Source organism: Cibotium barometz, chromosome 2, assembly GCF_041138505.1.
Source record: "Cibotium barometz isolate CiBa-2024 chromosome 2, ASM4113850v1, whole genome shotgun sequence".
NCBI classification, from domain to species: domain Eukaryota; kingdom Viridiplantae; phylum Streptophyta; class Polypodiopsida; order Cyatheales; family Cibotiaceae; genus Cibotium; species Cibotium barometz.
The window spans coordinates 20,775,412-20,801,113 of NC_141047.1; the positions used below are offsets into that span (position 1 = coordinate 20,775,412).

Consider the following 25,702-nt stretch of genomic DNA (forward strand, 5'->3'; position numbering starts at 1 on the left):
TGCTCCTGCTCTTCGGTTGCGGATTTGGGTGAACCCTTCATGGTTTTTTGTGACGCGAGTGGAAAAGGCCTTGGGGCTGTATTACAGGCTTACAACATCATGGGCACCTTGTTGTGTATGAGAGCCGAAAGCTCCGTGGTGTTGAGTTGCCGTATTCCATGTATGACCAGGAGCTGATCGTAGTGGTGCATGCCCTTCGGCAGTGGTGCCACTATTTCATTGATCCAAGGCTCGGGATTAATATGGATCACCTATCTCTCCGACATTTGTTGACATAGTCACAGCACGACTTGTCTCCCTGCTAGTTATGATGGTGGCATTTTCTTTAAAAGTTTATCTTTCAATTGATTATTTGCTTGGTAAGGAGAATGCAGTAGGCGATAGGTTGAGTCAAAGGCCATATCTCGGTGCATAATGTAGAAATTTACCATAGTGACTTTCATGTTGATGAAGGTAATGTATGTTGAGGACCCAAACTTCAAGGAGCCTTGGAGCAAATGCATGCATAGCATTGCTTTAGAGTACACTATTCTTTGGGTGGTTGTACTACAGGGATCGACTTTGTGTCGTCAAGGGTGGTGATTTCCGCCAAGTGCTTCTACATGAGGCACATGATGTTCTCGTTTCAAGACACCATGGCGAAGGCCCGACATTGGAGAAGTTATCTCATCTTTTCTTGTGGCCTCGCACGAAGCAGGATGTGCATCGATATGTATGGTTTTGCCAGATTTGTCAGAAGTTAAAGCTTGACAACAGGAAACTGGTCAGTAAACTTAGGGTTGTCATGGGAGGACATTTCATAGCACCTAGTCCATGCTATGCATGATGAAGTTGATGATCTTATACTTCATGATTGGACAATAAGTTTGCACTTTTTGTATTCTTGTCTTTACTTGTTTTGTTTTAGTGAATTAGTCATTTAAAGTTTGTTTTTGCTAATTAGTTATTAAAAATTTATTTAGCTTGTTTGTTAGAAATTCTTTTTTTGTGGTTCAATAAAGAATTTGTTTGTGTATGTGGGCGTGTGTGATTTAGTTATGTATTTGTCTATTTTTGCAAGTTATTATTACTATTATTATTATTATTTTTTCTCGGGTGTCTCTATTAAGCTTTTTGTTTTTGTTTTTGTTTTTGTTTTTTTTTTAAAATTTTGTTTTTGTTTTTGGTGATTCTCTTCTTTCTTTTAAATTATTCGTAAGTTCAGATTCATTTGGCCTTATGATGGTATATATATATATATATATATTGTCATGGGAGGACATTTCTATTGACTTCGTGGTTGGATTGCCAAAGAGCTGGAGGTTCAAAAGCAATTGTATCCTTACAGTTGGTGATTGGTTGAGTAAGCACACTCATCCTATTCCTTGGAAGTCAGATGCGGATGCTCAAGAGGTACTCAGCTTACATGGACTTCCAAAGAGAATCTTCTCTGAGACAGTGAGCCAAAATTCACTGGAGGTTTTTGGAGGGTCTTGTTTTGTGGTTTAGGTACGAAGTTACAGTTCAGTATCTCCTTACAAACAATGAGAGTGAGCATAAACAAGACTATGATCATGATGCTGCGGTGTTATTGTCAGGAGCATCGAACTCTTTGGGAGGAGTTCTTGCATGCCATTAATGATACATTGCAAGCGTTAGCTAAGAAGACTCCCTTTGATGTGGTATATGGTCGTCTAGTTATTAACCCAATGACCCGAGCTCTTGAAGCTTCCACAGGGAACTATGCACCAAGTGGTTTAGGCTTTGGACCGAATGTTGCTACAGGTTCGGGAAGAAATATGGACGGTAGGCTGACAAGCATCGTTGAAATAGTACCTTCAAAGAAGTAGATTGGGTTTAGTTAAAGATCATGAAGCAGAGGCTCAAGTTGCTTCCAAACTAGCTTCGAAGAAGAAAGCTCCATTCAAGCTTATTAAGAAGCTCAATGATGTAGTCTTCAAACTCTTCAAACTGGAGTTAACTAGCCATTGGAGGATGCAACTAGTGTTTCATTCGAGCAACCTTGTGGAGTATCATGGGCCAAAGTTGACCGCTCCGCCAGATGAGGATGCAACTAGTGTTTCATTCGAGCAACCTTGTGGAGTATCATGGGCCAAAGTTGACCGCTCCGCCAGATGAGGATGAGGGGTCAAACCCCATTTTTAATTATAAAAATATTAATATTTCAAAACCTTGTGGCCGAGGGGCGAAATCTTTCAAAATAAAACCCCAAAAACCTCGAAACCTCAAAACCTTTTTCGTGACTATGGCTTTATTTTCCATTCTTTTGGTTGGCTGTGTTTGCATACTTGGTTCCTGCTCCACATTCTCATAGAACCTTTTGCAACAAGCCTTGCCTTGTAGCGATCAACGTTACCATCTGCTTTTCACTTCAACTTGTAAACCCACTTCATACTAATGGCCTTTTTGCCATAGGGCAAATCTGCCAAATACCATGTGTCATTTTTGAGTATGGAGTCATACTTATCCTGCATAGCATGCATCCAATGATCATCTTTCTATGCTTCCTCAAAGGAAATAGGCTCCTCTTCATTGCACAAGGTGCTCATGAGAGCACGATCAATAAAGTGCCCAGATGCATGGCGAGAACTAGCATGCGTTCTCCTTGGCAAAGGAGCCTCAACATGGCTGTCCCGTAAGGTTTGCAACAGCCAGCGAGGTACGGCTTTAGCTTCGTGTATGGCTGTCGTTTCCTCTGCCACTGCATCATCAACATCCGCTTGACCAATGGGCTCAACATCAGGCATGTCTGGTTGCTGATTTTCAGCTTGTATGGGCTGATTCCAGCCATAGGTTGAGTGTCCACATGCCCAACACCAAGTAAATATGTACCATACAAAGGAAGAAGAGTATCAAAGAGATCATGCAAGCCTACATGTGGCTGTTTTTTGCACTCAAGCAAGGGCTGAGAATAATTCTCCACAAAAACCACATCTTTGGTAACCATAATTTGCTGTGAGGCAGGATGGTAGAGATGGTACCCTTTGCTTTCTGAGCTGAATCCCACAAAAGTGCATTTCACTGGCTTATCATCAAGCTTCGAGCGATGCTGCTCAAACACAAGAGCATAAACCAAGTATTCAAATACACGCATTTGAGCCATTGATGGCTTCCTATCATGCCAAGCTTCGTAATAAGAAGTGATGTTCTGCAAAGCCTTCATCAGACATCTGATAAGAACATAGGTTGGACACATGATAGCTTCCATCCAAAACTTGTGAGGCAAGCTTTGGCCTTTCACTATATATCGTGCCATCTACCTATTTTTTCTTTGAGATACACCATTTTGCTGAGGTGTATAGGGCACGGTACACTAATGTTGAATGTCTCTTTCTGACAAATATGCATTAAACTCTTTGGACATGTACTCCCCCTTCCCCTCTATCTATACGTAATGTCTGAATCTTACATCCTGATACATTTTCAGCCATGAGCTGAAAGTACTTAAAGACATAAATACCATTGACTTCTGCTTCTTAGCATATACCTAGTTGAATCTGGAAAGGTCATCAATGAACGATGAAGTAGAGATAATCTCCAATGGATGAAAGTGCTTAAAGCACATAAATACCTTTGACTTCTGCTTCATCGCATATACCCAACTGAATCTGGAAAGGTCATCAATGACTGTAACGAAGTAGAGATAACTTCCAATGGATGGTGTCCTCATCGGACCACGTACATCACTATGTATGAGCTGCAATTTCCGGGTAGCCCTCACTGAACCATCCTTGGGAAATGGGGCACAATGCATTTTGCCAGGCAAAATGCAACCCTCACATACATGTTTGACAGGTGCATCAAGTGCCGGCAATGCGGAGACCATATCATGTCTTTGCAGGTCTAGCAGACTAGCAAAGTTTAGGTGACCAAACCGAGCGAGCTCTGCATCTATAACACTAGATGTATTAGACACTACATGTGCATCATATGCAACTCTCTCATATACATCAAGTCTGTAGAGACCATGACATAAAGTACCGGGTGCAATAATAATATCCCCACCACTGCAATCATGTACAGTGTATCTGTCGTGTCACCATTCGGTCCCTTCACCAGTCTTGACGAGTGTTTCACACACTGAGTGGAACCAAGGTGTGAACGGGGATTACATTTACTGGCAAAGTTTGGCCTGAAAGATGGCTATGCAGCATGAGCACCATGGGGTTTTTATCAATAAAGTGACATAAGGTTTATGGGTTAGTGTGTTCACACATAATTAAAACCGGGCTGGACATATCAGTATTTTGGGCATGTACAAGTGGACAAAAGGAGGCGCCTACTTGAAACTTGGCCAACAAGCTTGTGAAGAAGCATAACGTTGATATTTTTGTCAGCTATTTTGGCAAAAAGGAAAAGCACATCCAAATATAGAGCATGTCGACTCTATTAAAGCTGAGTGGGGGCTTCTCTTTTGGGATCATCATCAGCAGGCGACCTGTTATCTCCAGCCGGCAGCAGTCCTTTCTCTCTCCCCTTGCGCTAGCTGTACTGTACTGTGGGTGGCTGTGTGCTGGCCATACAGCAAACAGGCGGGCGGGGTTCTTTCCTTGTTCTGTCTGTACAACAGCCTCTAGCAGCAGCTGGGCTGCCTTACGCTGGCCGTACACAGCATCCGTACAGCAGCATTTGATTTTCAGCAACTGTTCAGCAGTCGTACAGCTGTACAGGTTCACATGTGTGGTGTCAATCAGTCTTTTCTCTCGCAGATCTCGCTGTTCATTGGGCTGTGATTGGGGTTGATTATGTGACTGTTATGGGACAGTTTTGGACAGCTTTTGGAGCTGTTTGTATCTTGGGCCTGGATAGTGATTTGGGCAAAAGATTTACTTATGCTTTGTGGAAAATCTGGTGTTGTATGCACCCGCACCTTGGTTTATTGTGAAAGCTTCTCTCTGAATAAAGTTGTTCTTACAGGGGGGTCGGCCGTTCCGTCTTAGTGCGGTGTTATTATATTGTTTATGGTTATTCCGCTGTGTTTTCATGCTTTGTCTGGTATTTGAAGTGTTGGTCTATTGTTCCGGGTCCCCGATTTCGGTGACAGTAGTATCAGAGCAAAGGGAAGCGAGAGGCTTTCTTCCAACAATGAGAAAGAGAAAAGATCAGAAGTGGGGACGTCATTGACCAACATTTTTGCTATTGAGCTTGTGGAGGCAATCATGAGCATGAGCACTAGAGAGGATTTATGGATTCACATAATTTATCCTCAGAGTATGGAGTTGGCTTTATGTGCCCATGTTCAGCACTCTTTCCATATGGATATTGTGGATTCTATAATCAAGCTTATAGGCAAGCAATATGAAGTTATATCTCAAGATATCTTATGTGTATGCTCAGGAGATATTTCTTTTGGCTTCTTGACAAACCTGGCAAAGAAAAGCTAAGTATACTTTAAGTTTTCCAAAGTTGATGCTTTTTGGCGATTTATTACAATTGTTTTTGGACACTTAACCCTTGTATGTTTGTACAAGGAGAATTGTGTGTTGTTTGCCTTGAACTGTTTCAGGTAAACGTTATGGTTGAAAAGCTTGGTTTATATGGTTTTTTTTATGGATATGTCCAAGGACTATGGACAAAGTTTTTGGCATATCTTTGCTCGAGGATTTATACATATATGATGGTTCGACGCATCTATATGGTTATTTTTGGCTTGGTGATTCTTGGGCTTCATATACAACTCTATAGTTTTTTTTTTTTTTTGGGATGGAGTATGTTTTCGGCTCCTCCTTTTTTTTTTTCCCTCCGCGAAAAGAATCCTTCTATTAGTTAATGAAAGAATAGCCACAATGGGTACCCTGTAGGGCTAGATACAAACTCGCCTCATGGATGGGGCGGGAATTAAATAATTGTAAGGGAAGAGACACTTCTCCTCTGGCTGGCCGCTCTGTAAGGAGAAGGCTATCTCATACAAAAGAGGGGGGGGGGACCACAGAGGTGGTCTATAATGCCAAATGGGGTCTCCGCCTCTATCTGTGAGAAAAGGGCTAGGCCTCAAAGGCCTCAAGAAAGCCTGCCGCTTCCACATGCGATCAGAACCTCCCTATAACTTTTTCCATTGATCGCAGAGGGTGTGAATGATATTGAGCCATATACTACTGATGGTCTTAGCCGGCGGAGTGGGTACCCTCAATGGCCTCACTTCATCTAGCACGCCAAATGCGCCAGGTTGCTATGCTACTGCAAATCTCCCATCTCTGGCATGAGCCTAGCCGCCAATCGCTTGTATAGGTGGGGCTGTGAGACTGGTATTGCTGCAATACGATGGTGAGAGACCTGAAGGGCTAGCTCTCCCCCATCCTCCTCATAAGCCCTGACCACTCTAGCCTTTGTGGCCCAAGCGACAATGCCCCATGTACTGATCTGGGTCCATGTTCTTTCCATAGCGAAGATGTTGAGAATCCGCTGAGCCTTCGGGCAATCCCAAAGGCAATGTCGTTGAGACTCCTAAGGGTGGCTGCACCGCGTGCAAGCTGTTGGCCGACCTCCAACTGCCAGCCAAGCACCGATCGCCAAACTCCTGTGTGCCATCAACCAAAGAAAGAGGGTGATCTTTCTAGGCAAAAAGCTATCCCAAAGCCTCTTCCAAAATTCTGAAAGGAAGCATTGTGATAGGCCCTGAGACTGCCAATGTGCTACTGTTGTCGGTGTGCCATCTATCTCAAGCATCTGGATCCTACGGCCTAGTGGCGCTATATATGCAAAGAGGGGGCATCCAGAGTCTCCTCCCAATTTGCGGGATCATGCCAAGTCCACTCTCCCGAGTCCCATTGCAGACGCGTGAGATGTCAGCACTCCCATATCCATAGCCGCCATAATCTCTCCCTAGCTACCTTGGCCGGTGCTAGATCTATGTGCCATTCCCGTGCTCGAAAACCAATCACCCTCGCCTCTGAAATCCTCCAAGGAAAGCTCTGATCTCTCTAGTCTGTCATGAGATCCAATAGAAAAAGTGAGTAGACCACTATCGTCATATGCTCCATGGACCGCAAGCACGAAGTAAACTGGCTGCAAATTTGTCCTCAAAAGCTGGGCTACAACCATGGGCTAGCATCTCTGTGAAGATCCATCTGGTACTCTACGGCCAAGGGTCCCCAAGACTCGGAGTGCGGGCTGAAATCTAGGCCGATAGGAAATCCTTCACCACCGGTGAAGGAGTCCTCTAACAATCAGCTTGCCCAGCAAGGTACGGCTCTGGATAGCAGGGTCGATGAGGCCTAGCCCCCCTTTGCGACGTGGCTGAATGATCACTCTCCATGCCACCTTAGCCTTGGCTGGCCTCCCATCACTGCTGGCCCATAAGAAGTTCCAGATCAATCGCTGAACGTGACCAATACATGCCCGAGAAAAGGCCCAGCACGAAGTGATGTACCGCATGGTGGCTAGAAGTACTTGGTTCGCCACCACCACTCTGCCTGCTAGGGAGAGCCTCGTCGAGCTCCAATGTTGAAGCTTCTTCCGAATACTCAGAAGAAGCGGGGCAAGGTGCTGCTCGGGAGAGAGATCAATGCCAACCTGGCAACTGAGATAACGAACTGAAGTGTCCCTCCGGATCCACTGGAAAGCCTCAACTAGTTGCTGAATCGGGGCGGTTGTTGAACCTACCCAAAAAACCACATGACTTGTGCCAGTTGATCTACGCTTCTGATGCATGGCATAAAATCTCGATCACCTCCGCAAATCTTTGGAGTTTCCCCACATCTCCTGCAAGGAAAGCTGCTGTGTTGTTTGCAAACTTTGAGTCCAGCAGCTCCTCTTATGTGCAGAGGGGAAGACGCAATTCCTGAAGCCCGGTCTCCTAGGCGGAGAGTAATGATTCCCCAAAGTTCTTTGGCCACCAGTAGATGCCTCATCATATAGGGGAGGTAGTCCCGTCAAGCTTTTCTTCGGAAACAAGCATCCTAAACACATCATGGCCAGCCATATTGTTTGCAAGTGTACCCCTTGTAACCAACTGAATGCAAGGGATGCAAAATCCCCAAAAACACTGCAAGTGTGTTTGCTATTGATCGCAATGTAAAACACTACAAGTAGCTCTCTAAAAACCTGCAAAGGTATTGAAAGGAGTAGGGTTAGAGGATTACTTTTTCAAATTTCTGCAAGTTTGGGTAACATTTCGATGCTGGTACCATTGATGAGCTCCCCAAAGAACTCTGCACGAACCTATGAGGTCGATTTCAGCTCTGTTTTTGGAAGGCTGAATATTTGCAGGTGTGTTTTGAGGGGTCAAACGGTGTTGGAATTTGGGGCTTTTTGGCCTAGGAGATTTGGAAGAGGATGAGGAACACGGTCTTGATTTTTTTTTTTTGGGGATTTTTTTTCCCTAAAAAATGGGAGCTGCAATGGCGGTGCTGCCGTTGCGGCAGGAGGCATGTGGCTGAATCGGGCGTAACCACCTCTATTCGAGTGGTGAAGGGTGGAAATCCCCAAATCAAAAAATTGAAAAGGGCATAGAAGCCAGGTACGGTACGGGACGTATAATATGTGTACTGGATGTCTTTTATAGCAGACTGAAATATAATACATCATTTTTTTAAAATATATATTTTAAGGGCTGCCTAGGGGTATGGTCTGTCAGAATATGCAGCGGAGGTGATGACCAAATCTGGGAACACAAGAGCAAAAAACGCAGGCAGAAAAACAGCACAAGAGAGAGAGAGATGTAGGCGTGTAACTCTGCTCTATATACACAAGAAGATCCCGGGGAATGATACAAATAAGGCATGGGGGCTGGGGTCCTACATATACCCCCCTAGAGGGCAGTCGGCCAGCATCAGGAGTGCCCACGACTGATAAAAAAAAGACCCACGACTGCATAAATGCAGTCGGCCAGCAAAACAGGTGCCCACGACTGATAAACATCCAGTCGGCCAGCACTGTACTGCTCGTGGCACCCTATGGTAGCCCTCCCAAGCCTCAGAAAAATGGGAAAAAATAGGGGAAAATGCGGAGAGTGGGGAAAAATGGGAAAACACCTCATAAGGGCGGGCACACCCACAACAAAGGCCCTGGTGTATAAATCTAGACAGGAGATGACTTCTAACACCCCCTCTCAGCTCCTGGCTGTGTAACCAACCACTGGGAGCTGGGGTGCCGCCTGAGCAAATCCTGAGAGCGACTTCGTGAAGAGGTCCACCGTACTGTCCTCCGTCGAACAGAACTCCAGCAAGATGTCATCAACAACGATCTGTTCACGAACAAAGTGCCTCTGGATGACCATGGGTTCCTCCAGTGGAAGCCCAAACCTGCCATGCAACCTCCTCCTGCTCCGTAAAACTGCTCCTGGGCCATAAGTAGATCCCCTCGTGTCCGAATCTCCTCCCCAAACCGAGTCACTCCAACCGCGGAGTCGGACTCCATCCAGCAATCCCCCTCCTGTGTACAAGAGTCCATGATCCTTCGCATGTCGCAGAAACCACAGGAAACGCAATCCTGCCTCCCAAAGAGACATCTGCAACCAAGAGCTCAACTGCCTCATCAGGAAGCTCCCGTCCAATCCGGTGTCCATCAACCAGATCCATGAACCATACAGCTTCTGAATCACAGAGACATCACACTGCTCACAAGGATCAACACCTGTTACGGTGCACAAACAAGTCCTGGAAACCTGATGAAACCTGTCAACTACCCCCTCTGAATCCGGAACCACAAAGCCTGGAGAAACCACCTCCTTCTGCAAGTAAGCACCTGTCACCTGCCTGGCTTTCCGAAAGGTCCCCGTGGAAAGAACATCCTCAACTATTGGAAGTTCTATGTCCCGAACACTACGAGACATCAGAGCATTAGTGACCTGTTCAGCTTCCTCTGACTCACGAACACAAGAACTACCAACATCAGTACTGGAAAGTTCCTGCCAACTGCTGCCATCTACTGGCAAGCTATCCACCACCTGGTCTCGGAAAGCCCGCTCCTGCAGCGTATCCACACTCGAGTAGCCATTACCATACTGCCACTCATCACAATCCTGAGGACCTGGGAGAGAGAGTGCTGAAAGCCTGTAAACTCCATTCTCCACTCCACCTTCCCAAACCACTTGGCCTGTTGCTTTGTCCCGGAGAGCAACAAAATGCTCATCAAACTCCACCCGTACGCCAGTCTTGCAAACCTGATGCACTGACAACAGATGAAAACCAAGTGCCGGAACATACAACACCTGGGAGGAATGCTTCCCCCCTCTGCCATCGGGAACTATCTCCATCCTGTCCTCACTGTGAACTGGGATAGTGGACGTATCCCCAGTAAGAATATGACCAGAAAGCCTGCAGAGATCCTGTAAACCGGAACGGGAAGGAGTCATGTGCCTGGAAGCACCACTGTCGAGAATCCACTCCCGAGTATCCGTTGCGGAGAGTCCTCCAATCTTCTCCCTGCCTGAAGAAAATGAAGCATCGGTGTCCATCACCTCCAGGTGCACAAAAGTCGGAGTCTTCATGATTGCTACTGAGGAATCTTCACCCTTCTCGGTCTTCCGCTTGGGACACTGCCTCCAGTAGTGGCCTTTCTCGCCACAATCATTACAGGTCCTCTCTGCCTTCAGTTTCTCGCGGTCACTAACGGACATCTTCTCAGAAGACTTCTCCGACGAAGCCTTCCCCTTGCCCGTGTTACGGCCTTTCGACCGTTGGCCAGTTAAGGCCTCCGAACCTCCACCCTGAGGAGGGTTCGTGAATCGTTCCTCCTGGTCCAGGACCATGGGCACAAGCTCCTCCCACGTGATGGTGCTGAGCCTGCCACTGGTAATCAACGACGAGTAAAATGCTGAGTACGAAGAGGGCAAATGTGACAGCAACGTTATGGCCATGTCCTCTGACGATATCTCCTTCCCAGCCTGAAGAACCTCCTGCCGAAGAGCCTGCAGCTTGTTAATATGCTCCCGCATCGTCGACGACTTTGCAGGGCTCATAACCTGCATCTGTACTTCCAAGGAAATCCTCTTCATGGGCGATACCCTGTTGTAAAGTGAGGCCAAATGCTGCCATATACCTCTGGCCAGCGTCATATGCTTTACATGATTGATTACCTGCAGTGTGCAGTTGAGGAAAATAAACGAACGGGCCCTGGCGTTGACACGATCCCACATCTGTGTCTGAGCCTCCCGGTCCTTCCGGATCGACGGTAACTCCCCTTCCTCTACTTCCGGCCGTGGAACACCAACAACGACGAAATCGGCGAGATCGTAGGACTCCAGAACGGATTCCATCATCACCTTCCATATGCCGTAGTTGCTCCCGTCCAACTGACGGTCCACCGGGAACGTGGGGAGTGTCGAGATCTTCACATGTCTCTCGGCCATCTCAAACAGATCTGCCATAGCGGGGATGTACTCTGAAAAGGGTGGGTGGGTGGGAACAAAGAAGAACTGAAACCTGCAAGTGGCTGTCCAGCAAATCAGCCCGCCTTCCTCTTGCTTCTCCTCTTCCCGATCAGCCCAAAACAGTCCACCAATCAGCCACAAAATAGTCCCCCTCTTGCTCACACAAATCCCAAGACCTATCTAGAGCCTAGGGCTCTGATACCATGTCAGAATATGCAGCGGAGATGATGACCAAATCTGGGAACACGAGCAAAAAACGCAGGCAGAAAAACAGCACAAGAGAGAGAGAGATGTAGGCATGTAACTCTGCTCTATATACACAAGAAGATCCCGGGGAATGATACAAATAAGGCATGGGGGCTGGGGTCCTATATATACCCCCCTAGAGGGCAGTCGGCCAGCATCAGGAGTGCCCATGACTGATAAAAAAAAGACCCACGACTGCATAAATGCAGTCGGCCAGCAAAACAGGTGCCCACGACTGATCAAATCCAGTCGGCCAGCAGCAAGAGTGCCCACGACTGATAAACATCCAGTCGGCCAGCACTGTACTGCTCCTGGCACCCTCTGGCAGCCCTCCCAAGCCTCAGAAAAATGGGAAAAAATAGGGGAAAAATGCGGAGAGTGGGGAAAAATGGGAAAACACCTCAGAAGGGCGGGCACACCCACAACAAAGGCCCTGGTGTATAAATCTAGACAGGAGATGACTTCTAACATGGTCTTGTCAAGTAGATCATAGATTAGGAATTGACAAAAGAGAATGGAAGGGGAAAAGTAGAGAAGGAGAAGGTAGAGAGAGAGAGAGAGAGAGAGAGAGAGAGAGAGAGAGAGAGAGAGAGTTGTATTAACGTCTTCAAAAGGCCAAAATGACTTATGAGACCAAAAGGTTACATCATATCCATGAGGTACATAATCCTGGGTACAAAATAGTAATAAAGAAAGATAACAAAAATCTAGAACTTTAAAATCTGATCTAGGTACATGAGCAGAGAGCTGTCATATCACCCTAATACATCCCTCATGGGCCGCTGTGACATGGTGCTCAAGGTGGTAAAATTGAGCTGGTGTGAGAAGGTCCTGCGATGATGGGAGATGATGGCCCGGATCTTCTTGTGGTGGCGTGGCCTTGGGCGAGGGCCGTGGGGTTTGGGGCGTCGAGCTCTGCATAACTCAGTGGCTCTGTCGAGTGTCACACCTCTCGGCCGAGCACCTACACTAGATGATGGGTGGATCGGCCTTCGGAGTGTTGGTATGGAAGAAGTCAGTGAGAGCTCTCTGTGCTAGTCCTCGAGCAAGTACAGCTGATCTGGATCTCACTAAGGACTCCCTGTGTCTACGGAGCTCTAGAAGAAAAAGTCCCAGGCATCTCTGTTCCGGGAAGTCCATGATCCTGGAAAGTGGTCTGAACCCAGCCCGGAAGAGGCAGTGGAACCTCCCACGAATCTCATAGTACACGGGGCATCGGCATATGTAATGGTCCTCTGTCTCGGGCTCTGTGTGACAGAGCTGGCATATCTTGTTCTCTGGTGCGGCCGCCCTAGGCCCATATCTGGCAATCTCTACTCTCAGCTGGTGGGACGAGGTGCGGATCTGGCCGATCGCACATCTCACCCCAAAGGATAGGTGTATGTCCATGTAGCGTGGACGGATGATGAACCCATCCTCTGTCAGGCATAGGAGGTGATCTCTGTAGAAGGCCATCTTGGTCCCCAGTGGACGGTTAGTGAACTCCATGTCCTCTAAGTATCCAGTTTGACAATGTCCTTCCTAATAACGCTGTTCCGCTCTGTGCGGTTGAGAGCAGATGACGGGGCCTCTATGCTGTACTGGAAGGGGGGGAGTGCCTCCATCTTGTTAAAATATTGCATCTTTCTTTTATGCTGTCGTGGAGCTGTCGTGGAGCTGTCGGCCTGTTTCCTACAGCCGATTGCTTCATGCACAAGTATATAAGAGTTGCTCCCTTATTCATTCCATCATATCATTCCTTGCCCTATTTGCTGGCCCTTGTACTCTGTAACCTCAAGCGAATAAAGCTCAGTTCTTGCTTGCAATCTTTCTCTCTCATGTTCATTGCTTCCGCTTGTGCACATTCTTTCATGGTATCATTCGCCTAGGCTCTGGCTGCTATACAATCTGTTCCTCTACGTTTTCTGCTTCCCTAGATTCTCCAGGCTATAGATCCTTCAAAACAGTGGCTGTGTTTCTCTCGCTTAGCTGCGTTTTTGCTCTACAAGCTCTCCAACTGCTGTCGGCCAGCCCCCAGGCTGCGTTTTCTTCTACAAAGGCAAGTGGAGGAGGTCTAGCTGCAGATTCAGCAAGTGCATCAGACAAGTGGCACATCAGCACTTCTCCCTCCAAGATCCCCTCCCTCTTCCAGTAGGAGGTTCCTGGTGGTGTGTTTTTTGGGTTTCTTTTGCTGCTGTCCAGCCTGCATCTTCAGAGGGGGCTATTAGTCCCTAGTTGGATCCTGTGGAAAGGTGCTTGAGAGAGCACGTGGATTGCTTAGCTATAGAGGTTGTTTGAGACATAGCTTCTTTGAGGTAGACATGGGTCCCCCTTGCACGAACAAGGAGGACAAGCTCAATGGTACAAACTATGATCACTGGAAGCTACAGATGAAGGTCTGGTTCACACACAAGGGTCTCTGGGAGATTGTTCAGGGCCACGAACGAAAGCCCGAACGCCCTACCAGCTCTAGGAAGTGGACTTAGGACCAGGAGGATGCCTTTCTCATGGAACTTTCAGCTGGGGAGAATCAAGACTCAAAAGCTCACTTTGCACTTGTACGAGCCATCTCACCAGAGGTCTCCCCCGCCGTGCAAACATTGGATTGTGCTGCTTCTGTTTGGAGAAAGCTGATAGACCTATATGCACGGGACTCTACAACGCCGTTTGTCAACCTATTGGGTCAGCTCTTTTCTCTGGAGTTTACAGCAGGGACTTCCATGCATTCATTTGTGATGAAGGTTAAGGTAATTCATGACCAATTAGTGGCAATGGGTACTGCCTTGACCTCTTCTCAATTAGCTGCTCTCCTCCTCATCAGGCTTCCTGCAAATTATGACATGGTTTCCTGAGCTTTGCGGGTTCAGATCACAACACGTTCCCTCGAGTTTGATGATCTGTGTACTCTCCTCTTGGAAGAGGAATCTATCCTAGTTTCACAGGGGAAGTTGAAAGGCACTCTCGATGGTGCAGAAGAAAGTTCGGGGTCGGTGTTACAAGTGTGGGAAGAAAGGCCACCTTTCAAAGGATTGTCAGTCAAAGGACGAAGCAAAGCCAGGGACAAGGGCAAGTCTTCAAAGAAGAGCAAAGACAAGTCACAGGACACTGACACAGACTCGTCTAGTGATAACCCTAGCTTTCCCAAGGCCTTACAGTCTGAAGAGAATATGACTGGTGTCCTGCTCTGATCCTAAGGGCATCCCCCCGCGTGTTGTCTTCCAGAAATGGTTTGTGGGCGGGAGAGGGGGTTTTCAAAAGCTCTCTTATATTAAATCTGGAGCATGGGACCCGTGTGTCGGAGTTCCAAGCATAAAGACAGGCAAGTTCACTTGATGGTCCGGATGAGTTCCAGGATCAACCAAGTTTCCTTCATGGTTCGGATGAGTTTCAGAACTATTGGTTAGCAAAGACTATGGACAAGATGTGTTCCATGCTCATTTGTTCGAGGTTATTGGATGTGATGTGTTCACAATTCTACTTTGAGTTTGGAGCCAAGCAGATTTTCTTTTGCTCTCTATAGTTGCATTATGTTCTCTGAAGACAACAAGCTGACATGCGCATTTTCCGATGTGTACTCAGTAGTGGCCATGCTGAGGTGTCCATGGTCGCACCTTTGTCATCAGTTTTCTTCTGACTTTTTTGCACACTTCAAGATGCAGAGGGGGTGTTAAAATATTGCATCTTTCTTTTATGCTGTTGTGGAGCTGTCGGTCTGTTTCCTATAGCCGATTGCTTCATGCACAAGTATATAAGAGTTGCTCCCTTATTCATTCCATCATATCATTCCTTGCCCTATTTGCTGGCTCTTGTACTCTGTAACCTCAAGCTAATAAAGCTCAGTTCTTGCTTGCAATCTTTCTCTCTCATGTTCATTGCTTGAAGCGCTTGTGCACATTCTTTCATATCTGCATACCGTGCATGGCAAACCAAGTGCCTACCTGTGTAGACCAGCACTCTGTATCTCCCTCAAGAGAGAGAGAGAGAGAGGCGGGGAGAGAGAGAGAGAGCTTTGCTCGCTTGTGTACAGAGAAGACAACGGCCACACAAACTCCCAGCCACACAACACGCAACCAACCTAATCAAATTGATTTTTTAAAAAGACTACAAAGGCTCACGTTTTTTTATCATAAAGACTAAAAAACGTGATGTACGGTACTTTAAATAAAATACGCGTACTTTAGCTTCTATGGAAAAGGGGGATGGTTAATTGGACTGCCGACGAGTTCATGTGTGTACGCGGCTTCCTAGAGCGGGCTATGGAAGATGGTGTTAGCAGTCATCTCATGTCTGTACCATAGTGCTCACAGAGGGCCTTTGTTGTGGGTTTGCCTGCCCAGAGTAGTTTCTCATTTTTTCCCCATTTTTCATGTATTTTTCCATTTTAACTGTTGTGGGACTGTTGTTTGTTGGCTGACTTGAGCTATACTGGCTGATTTATGTCCAGTACCTGGTCGACTGTACTTTTGCTGGCCGACTCCCTATTTGCTGTCGTGGGCATGTCCAGCACCTGGTCAGCTGCCTTGTTCCTGGCTGACCAGCATATGTGGGTGGTATAAATACCACCCATGGTCCCCCACACTTTTTGTATCGGATCTTGGGTATAGAGAAGAGTTTATACAGCTTCTCTCTCCCTCTCTCTTCTGCATTTTGTTCTCTACAGCAATTGTCGCTTATTTCCGCTGTGCATTTTGACATGGTATCAGAGCCCTCGGTGGCTTGAAGCTTGGAGATATTGGAGAGCTTGTGGGACTGCTGGTTTTTGGTGCTAATTGGAGATCTCTTGGGCTGTTCGGGACTTGGAGATCCGGTAGAAGGCGGCCCATCACCGTGGACAGCCACCTTGCATATTACTTGCAGCCTTTTCTTCATTTTTTTCCCACCCCCCTTCACAAGACCAAAGTAAACCCCCTGAGATGGCAGATTTGCTTGAGATGGTTGAGAAGCACGTGAAGATCCCTACTCTCCCCACGTTCCCGGTGGATCGACAATTGGACGGGACCAACTATGGCATATGGAAGGTTATGATGGAGTTTGTATTGGAGTCTTATGACTTGGCTGATTTCATTATTGTTGGTGTTCCACGGCCAGAGTTGAAGGGCGGGAAGCTTTTACCCTCTACTCGGAAAGAATGGGAAGCTCAGGCACAATTATGGGATCGTGTCAATGCCCGTCTGCATTCTTTCATCTTCCTTAATTGCACACCACAGGTGATTAATCATATCAAACATATGACGCTGGCCAGAAGGATTTGGCAGCATTTGGCTTCTCTGTATAACAGGGTATCATCCATGAAGTGGATTTCCTTGGGAGTGCATATGCGGGTGATGGATCGTGCAAAGTCTTCGACGAAACGGGAGCACATCAACAAGTTGCAAGCTCTTCAACAGGAGTTCTACAAGCTGGGAAGGAGATATCTTCAGAGGACATGGCCATCACTTTGCTGTCTCATCTGACCTCTCAGTACTTAGCTTTCTACTCCTCTTTTATCACCAGTGGCAGGCTTAGCTTCATCACATGGGAGGAGCTTGTGCCTATGGTCTTGGACCAGAAAGAGCGTTTTATGAACCCTCCCCACAGGGCGGAGGTTCTGAGGCCTTGACTGGTCAGCGGCCGCAAGGCCGCAGTGAGGGCAAAGGCAAGTCTTTATAGGAGAAGTCGTCCGAGCAAGAGCCCGACTTGGATCGTGACGCCTTGAAGGCAAAGAGGACCTGTAACAATTGTGGCGAGAAAGGCCACTATTGGAGGAAATGTCCTAAGTGGAGCACCGAGAAGGGTGTAGATTCCTCAGTAGCAACCGTGAAGACTCCAGCTTTTGTGCACTTGGAGATTATGGACACTGGTGTTTCATCTTCTTCGAGCAAGGAGGCGGTTGGACTCTCTGCTAGGGACACTCGGGACTGGATTCTCGACAGTAGTGCTTCCAGGCACACGACTCCCTCCCGAGAGTTATTATAGGATCTTCGAAGGCACGCAGGTCACATCCTGATTGGTGACAAGTCCACTATCCCTTAGGTTAGAGATTGTTCCTGATGGCAGAGAAGGAAAGCATTCCTCCTAGGTTCTTTATGTCCCATCCCTTGGTTTTCATCTGTTGTCAGTGCATGAGGTTTGCAAGACTAGTGTACAGGTGGAGTTTGATGAGCATTTTGTTGCTCTCCGGGACAAAGCAACAGGCCAGGTTGTATGGGAAAGCGGAGAATGGAATTTACAAACTCTCTGCGCTCTCTCTTACAGGTTGTTCTCAGTTAGGTGATTTGTGGCAGTTTCGTCATGGCCACTTGAATGTGGATGCGCTGCGGTGGGCTTTCTGGGACCAGATGGTGGATGGCTTGCTAGATGTTGGTAGCAAGCAAGGACGTTGTAGTTCTTGCATTCGTGGTAAGCAGCACAGGGAATCTTTTCCGAAGCAGGCTACTAGGCGGGCTTTGAAACCTTTGGAGTTGGTACACACTGACTTGTGTGGACCTATGCAGGCCCCATCCTTGGGAGGTTCTTTGTACTTTATGCTGTTGCTTGATGATTGTAGCAGATTTACATGGGTTTATTTCCTTTCCGAGAAGGACCAAGCTCTTGCTCGGTTCAAGGAGTGGCACATTATGGTGGAGAAGGAGTCTGAATTGCATATAAAGACTCTTTGGGCTGACAAAGGAGGAGAGTTCTCTTCTAATGTGTTTGTGCTGAACATGGCATCAAGCGGGAGCTGGCCAATACAGGTTCGCCTTCGGAGAACGGAGTGGTTGGGCAAAAGTACTGGACTATGGTGGAGATGGCGAGGACGATGCTGGAGCATCGTAATTTTTCTCATCCACTTTGGGGGGAGGCTGTGGCTACGGCTGTCCATATCCTCAACCGATCTCTGACGACTTCAGTACCAAAGATGACTCAATTTGAGGCTTATTTTGGCAGGAAACCGGATGTCTCCCATTTCCATGTGTTTGGGAGTGACGCCTATGTTCACATTCCAAAGAAGCAGAGGGGGAAGCTTGACTCGAAGTCCCAGAAGCTTGTATTTGTGGGATATAACTTTCTTTCCAAAGGATACAGGTTGTATGACGTGGATCAGAATGAGGTTGTTGTCAGCAGAGATGTTGTCTTTGATGAGCATGTTCTAGCTTCCACTGTTGATGAGCCGCCACTTCTTGGTGAACCAGATGAGTCTGAGGATGATTACCAGTCTATTGTTCTAGCTAGGCAGCCTCAGTCAGTTGGAGAGGTTGAGCCCAAGGCTAGAGATGAGCCCCAACAGCAGCAGGAGGCTCCGCGTTTTGTTCGAGTACCAAAGTGATTGTTAGACACTCTTCGGGAGTCAGGTGTTACGGAGCTTCCCTCCGAGTGGACCACAGAGGACGGACCTCGAAGATCGCATAAAGTTCGTGACAAAAGTCATTTAGCGGAGCTGTTACAGGTAAACTATGCTTTGATGTCTCGTATCATTTGAGACAAAGAGCCCACTTCTGTGAAGGAAGCTCTTTCTTAGGAGACTTGGAGGAAAGCCATCCAAGTGGAACTGGATGCCATAGAGAAGAATAAAACTTGGGAGTTGGTTTCGTGCTACCCGTCAAAACGGTCAATCATTGGTGTCAAGTGGGTCTTTAAGACCAAGTATACGTTTGATGGATTGGTGGACAAGCACAAAGCTAGACTTGTGGCTAAGGTTTTTGCTCAGCGGCTTGGCATCGACTATGAGGATACCTTTGCACCGACAGCGAGGATGACCACGATTCGGAGCGTTCTTGCCCTTGCCTCTTCTCAGTGGTGGCCCATATATTAGATGGATGTAAAGTCTACGTTTCTTAATGGTGACTTGCAGGAGGAGGTGTATGTTGAGCAGCCTCCAGGCTTTGAGGTTCCGTGATCAAAGGGGATGGTTTACAGGTTGCGGAAGACCTTGTATGGTCTTAAGCAGCCTCCCAGGGCTTGGAATCAGAAGATTGATTCCTTCTTTCTACGGACAAGATTTTAGAGATCAGTTGGAGATCCTAACTTGTTATCTTTTTCAAGAATGCTGTTTGGTCATGTTGATTATTCTTTATGTGGATGATCTCATTCTCACTAGTGGTCATGTGGAGCACATAGTAGTGACGAAGGCTGCCTTGTCAAAGGAGTTCGAGATGACCAACTTAGGCTTACTCCATTTTATCTTGGGATTGGAGATTCGGCAGATCCAGAGGGGTTCTTTGTCTCTTAGCAGCAGTATGTTCATGAGTTGCTTGAGGCCTTTGGGATGGAGAACTGCAAGCCTATTACTTCACCGATGGACCCGAACACCTAGCTTACAACAGTAAATGATTCTTGTGAGTAGGTTGATGCCTCTCTGTATCGGAAGCTCGTTGGTTCATTGATTTGGTTGCTAAACACCAGATTGGACTTGAGCTTTCCCGTGGGGCTGTTGAGCTCATTCATGCAGATGCCTTTGAAGACTCATTGGGACGCAGGATTGCGGATCTTGTGGTATCTGCAGGGTACGGAGGATCTTGGACTCTTCTATGACACTAGAGGGGGAACGACGGATGGAGTCCGACTCCAAGGTTGGAGTGACTCAAATTGGGGAGGAGATCTAGACACACGAGGAGATCTACATCAGGCTACGGATTTACCCTTGGCTGAGGAGCTATTTCATGGAGTAGCAAGAGGCAGCCAACTATTGCCTTGTTGTCTACAAAGGCATAGTACCGGGCTTCTTGTGGTGTTGCTTGCGAGGTGGTGTGGTTGCGGAGGTTGCTTGGCGAGATTGGGTTTCCACAAAAGGAACCCACGGTCATCCAGTGCGATAACCAACCATAGCTGTATAGTTATTGCTTGGAACTCGGTCTTCTATGCCCGGACCAAGCACATAGAGATACAATATTACCTTGTTGGTGATAAGATTTTGGTTGGTGACATCTTACTTGTTTATTGTTTGACGGAGGACAATGCGGTGGACCTCTTCACGAAGTCTCTACCTCAGGCTATGAGGTTGCTTGGCGAGATTGGGTTTCCACAAAAGGAACCCACGGTCATCCAGTGCGATAACCAACCATAGCTGTATAGTTATTGCTTGGAACTCGGTCTTCTATGCCCGGACCAAGCACATAGAGATACAATATTACCTTGTTGGTGATAAGATTTTGGTTGGTGACATCCATCTTGTTTATTGTTTGACGGAGGACAATGCGGTGGACCTCTTCACGAAGTCTCTACCTCAGGCTATGCTCCGGCAGCACTCCAGCTCACTGGGGTTGGTTCCACATCCAGGAGTTGAGAGGGGGTGTTAGCAGTCATCTCCTGACTGTACCATAGTGCTCACAGAGGGCCTTTGTTGTGGGTGTGCCCGCCCAGAGTAGTTTCTCATTTTTTTTCCATTTTCCTTGTATTTTCCCCATTTTTTACTGTCGTGGGGCTGTTGTTTGCTGGCCGACTTGAGCTGTACTAGCTGACTTGTGTCTAGTACCTGGCCGACTGCCTATTTGCAGTCGTGGGCATGTCCAGCACCCTGTCGCGGCTGCCTTGTTCCTGGCTGACCAGTATATGTGGGTGGTACATGGTCCCCCACACTTTTTGTATCGGACCTTGTGTATAGAGCAGAGTTTATACAGCTTCTCTCTCCCTCTCTCTTCTGCGCTTTGTTCTCTACAGCAGTTCTCTCTTATTTCCGCTGTGCATTCTGACAGACGGTGGGGCTGACCTGTAGTCTTGTAGAATGGTGGCTATTTTTCCTGCTTCTCCTAGCTCCAATAGTGCTTTGCCTTCTTGCAAATGAAGGCATACATGACCTTTAGGCACTCCAGAGGGTCTTCTGAAGGGAGAGAAGGTTGTTGAAGCTGCAAACTGCGACCAGGTAAAAAAACGGGTTGTTCTTGCTGCTCCACGTAAGTTGCTACTGCAATCACAAAGCCTTATGCTCCGATACCAAATGTTGGAGAGATGCTGCAGCCAAGCACAAAAATCCACACACACACTCTCTCAAAGAAGCACAGTCGTGAGTGTACAAGGAGAGGCACACAAAGCAATGTTATGGATTATGTGCAAAAGTATAATAATATGTGAACCCCATAAGTGAAATAAGGTCCGGTTCACATGCTCGGGGGAAAAACTCTATCCTAAAGAGTAAAAAGTGCCCCGGCAGGTCGTAATGTTCACACACCATAAATTGCACTTTCTTATAAGGTGAATTTGGGCATGTTCCTCCATTCATCTAGGTATATATATATATAGATGTCAACACCTTCTAAGTTCTATGTCGTGTGACTGCAAGAAGCTGCCAGAAACTCGACCTGGTTGTGTTCTTCAATGCTTTTGTTGAGCTGGCGGATGACAAGAGGAAGAATTCCCAACTCATGTTCTTGTAGGACATTACTGTTTGCACTACCCATTGTGTGTCTTCCGGATCCTGTTTGTCCATAGGCAAGCACAGTTGCATTGTATCCTGCTGTGCAACTGTCGACCAGAGGCCTCACGCAAGCGAGGTAGACCTCCTCTGTCCCATGTTCTCCTGTGCCTTGTGTTCTTGATCTTCACATACTTGATCTTCTTGTTTATATCAGTTTTTGCATTCATCTTTCCAACACTACCGTTTCTCCTGGATACATAGCAAGTTCCTTATCAGTATCTCTCACAGAACCCCTTCCTCTGATGAACACATGGCACCGTGTTGCTTTCCACTGGCTTCACAGTTGCCTCTTGGGTGTGGCGGCTATGGGAGCGAAGGTGGTGTGGGTGATGGTAATAGCTTGGCCACCTCTCATGCGGCCCCTTCTCTGGCCTCTACACCCAGATCCTGCATCAACATCACCCTCGCTCTCTCTCTCTCTCTCTCTCTCTCTCTCTCTCTCTCCCTCTAGACGTGACTGGGTGTGATTGCAGCAGGCTCCTGCTGACCGTGTTGTTGGCTGTTGACTACTCTGTTCTGACATCTGGCTTCCTTCCTGTCAACTGCATGTGTTCCAGCTTTGGAGGAGTGATCCTTCCAAACACTCCAGCATGGGGATGAGGAAAGCGGCTGTTATGCTGGAACCAGTTCGCAAGAGGGATGAGCAGAGAAGCCAACAGCCTAAGCGGATCTTTAGAAGACAAGGTCGGTTTTCTGTTGGCTGATTATGTTTGTAGGATAAGACTTGTTTCAAAATAGCATTATGACTTTGCCCACGGTTGCTACTCATGCCAGCAACCAGGGTGTTCAGGATCTCCACCTAAAGGACTAGACTAAATCCAGACCCACACAGTGGCTCAATACACAGTTACGTGCACACTCACTCACTTATATAGGCCGGCCCTATTAATAGCCTTGCTTTTATTGAATGATTAACTGACTCTCCAAATGCCAAGTGCTAACCCATGTTCCACCTTGCATGATCCATCGAGTATCGGATGTAACACATGGCATTATATCTTTAGTGCGTGCAAGTAGAGGCTTTCTAAATCTAGTTGTTGCTGAAGGGTATGCTGCTTGGATTTTGAAGAACTATGTGATATCAAAGCTGAATGAGCCAATTTTTTCTGCAGAAAAATACTCCACTTGCCAGTTCATCAAACCATTCCTTTACAAACAAATCAAGTACAATGACTCAGAAAGGTCCAAGGCGGCATCTTGGGGTTTCCACAGCATCGGACCCTAGAACAGCACACTATGGATCTGTGACAGGACTCCAAACGACCTCTGATGGGCTATACTTGCTGAGCGCAGGTATCTACTTCTAGGTTGCCATTGCTTTGGCTAGCTGAGGCCTTTTTTTGTAATTGTTTTGTTTCTGATTCTCCTCATTTTCAGGTACGGATTCAAGGCTGAGAATGTGGGATGTAGAGACTGGTTGCAACACTCTTGTAAATTACCCTTCAACACGAATTCATGGAAATAAGGGCACACAAATGGCTCTTTCACCGAACTCTTCCCTTATTTTCACACCCTCTGCAAATATCATTGTGGTACTTTTAATGTATTTTGGCATGTGTGTTATGATTTGAGTGGAGGCATTGTTAGTTTTGGTTCTTTAGCGCTTTTGGGATGGATTCCTTTCAGGTCTATGATGTCTGGTCGGGTCAATCTCATTCTGCTCTACGGGGCCATTACGATCTTGTTAATTGCTGCACTTTTCACCCACAAGAACAGGTATTGTTCTCTAGTGAGGATGGGGGTTGTTTCACTATTCAAAAACCTAGTATATCGTGTGCATTCGAAGGGTATAAGATGACTTCCTTTTTTTTAATAAACTAACACACATTTATTCAAAATCACAGCAAAATACCCCTTCAGTAAATGTGTCTAAAAATATTAAAATAAATGTTGTATTGGTTTCACATGCTACTTTTTAGCGGACCCCAGGTAAGTGTGTGTGTGTGTGTGTGTGTGTGTGTGTGTTCTCTGGTGATACTTTACAGGCATGCAAGTCTTTGTTCTTTTCAGGAACTCTATAGTGGAAGCAATGATAGAAAGATTTTGGTTTGGGCCCCACCATCTCCCCTTGATGCTGAAGAGCTGGTATACACTGCCTTTCTTTTAGTTCCCGTGTATGCCCATTTTTACCTTTTTCAATTGCAGACAACCACCAGAAGGCCATGTCACGGGTACCAGGCAGTGTAAATCTCCTCCAAAATCTTGATGTAAGCGGAGCAAGGTGGGGGTGATCTTTGTGAAGGGGCATTTGAACTTGGGTAGAGTTGAAACCATTTTAGGATGCTTCCCCATCATTACCCTAGACCACACTAATTGACTCCTGTTCTGTTTTTGGGTACCTCTCTATTCATGCATTAGTATTTCACGAGTTCAAGTGCTGGTTTTTGAGCCAATTGCGAAGGCTTATCTGCTTTAATGGGGCTGAAGAAAGGGAAATTTGTTGCTGCGAACTGTTAGGGAAGGGCCCTTGTGCTCCTCATTACCCTTGCCTTGGCTGTTGTGTCCACATGTTCTACCTTGACATTAGAGACCGATATGTTGCTGTATCTCAAGACTTGGTAGCTCACAAAGTGGCCAATATTGATGCCTGATGGTGGTGCATCCTCTTGCTTGGCATGTGCAAGCTTTAGTCTTCCTAAAGATCACTCCTGGCCTTCTTTTCTCCCTCCGTGGGCTTGCATATGAGCCTTCAAATTCCCAGGGATATTCAGGTTAGGGTTTGAACTCATGGGCAGCACGATATAATCACCACCTGCTGACAGATATCGTTTTTTTAAAACAAGTAGACTTAATTTCCCAGCTATGCCTAAGTGGGTTGGACACTTACTTTTCATGTCACAACTAAATCTGTGGTTGTTTTACAGGGAGGAGCACAGGACCAAGCTGTGCAGGCTGATGAAGATGCATGGAGTGACTAGGATAAAAGAAACGCATCATTGCAGCATCCTCTTGACATCAAGAGACGGGCTTCCTGCAATGGGCAACCTAATAGTTCTCATGACTGTGTCCTCATCCACTACATGAAGGACATACGACGATTTGAGCTGCAGGGTGTAATCCTTGTTTCGGCTAGCATCTCATCAATAATGGGTGACTTTGCTCCAGATTTGCATTCCATTAGTGGAGATTGATTCTGTTAACTTGAGCCAAATACAGACCAAGAGACCGTTCCATAGGTAGAGAAATTTGATACAAGCCCACCAAATGTTCTATTTTCAAGAGGTGTCAGGGTCGCACTACTCTTGGGTAGGATGGGTCACTAGGGCAAGAGCCTGTCACTGACAGGTACAAGGTCATCTTAATAGAGTTGTGCTGATATTAGATGTGGCTTCAAATGTAAATGTGAATTTGGATTAGTCAAGCAGCAGTTTCACTGGTCTTCTGAATCTTTTCTCTATTTGTGCACAATCATGGTATTTTCTCTGCCATTGAAGCATCTTAACTGAGGCACGAATTTCTTTAGAACAGTTGTCTAACATGTACAAAGGTGGGGCACAGAAGCAAGATCTAATGTCGAAATTTGATTCTCTCTCTCTCTCTCTCTCTCTCTCTCACACACACACACACACACACACACACACACTTTTTTTTGTAAAACTAGTTGAAATTGCATTATATCATAAATGTACAAAAGGGTTTGACATCAGGAGGATGTCCAAACCCTAGAACTTAAAAACAGCAGCAAAAAAGTTCTATGCAAGATCAGGGCAGTGCTCAAGAAAAGAGCATATGCCCTATCCATCAGAAACAGTAAAAGAAAAGCTGAACACAAGAAACATCCAAATCTCCCTCATGCA

General features: G+C 46.6%; 1 protein-coding gene across 3 annotated transcripts in view; it reads left to right on the forward strand.

The window, feature by feature from the left end:
- LOC147640796 (WD repeat-containing protein ATCSA-1-like) overlaps positions 1 to 25,333 on the forward strand; it is a 29,301-nt gene extending 3,968 nt beyond the window's left edge. For 2 of the 3 annotated variants that reach the window (XM_086815262.1, XM_086815257.1), the window contains 5 exons: positions 23,018 to 23,198; positions 23,283 to 23,437; positions 23,532 to 23,621; positions 23,916 to 23,990; positions 24,770 to 25,333. In XM_086815262.1, the coding sequence (XP_086671388.1) occupies positions 23,018 to 23,198; positions 23,283 to 23,437; positions 23,532 to 23,621; positions 23,916 to 23,990; positions 24,770 to 24,823 (555 nt within the window). In that variant the 3' untranslated portion in view covers positions 24,824 to 25,333. Of the gene's footprint in view, positions 1 to 23,017; positions 23,203 to 23,282; positions 23,438 to 23,531; positions 23,622 to 23,915; positions 23,991 to 24,769 lie in introns of all 3 variants that reach the window. The other variant, XM_086815260.1, reaches the window with a different exon arrangement.
- Positions 25,334 to 25,702: the final 369 nt, after the last annotated feature.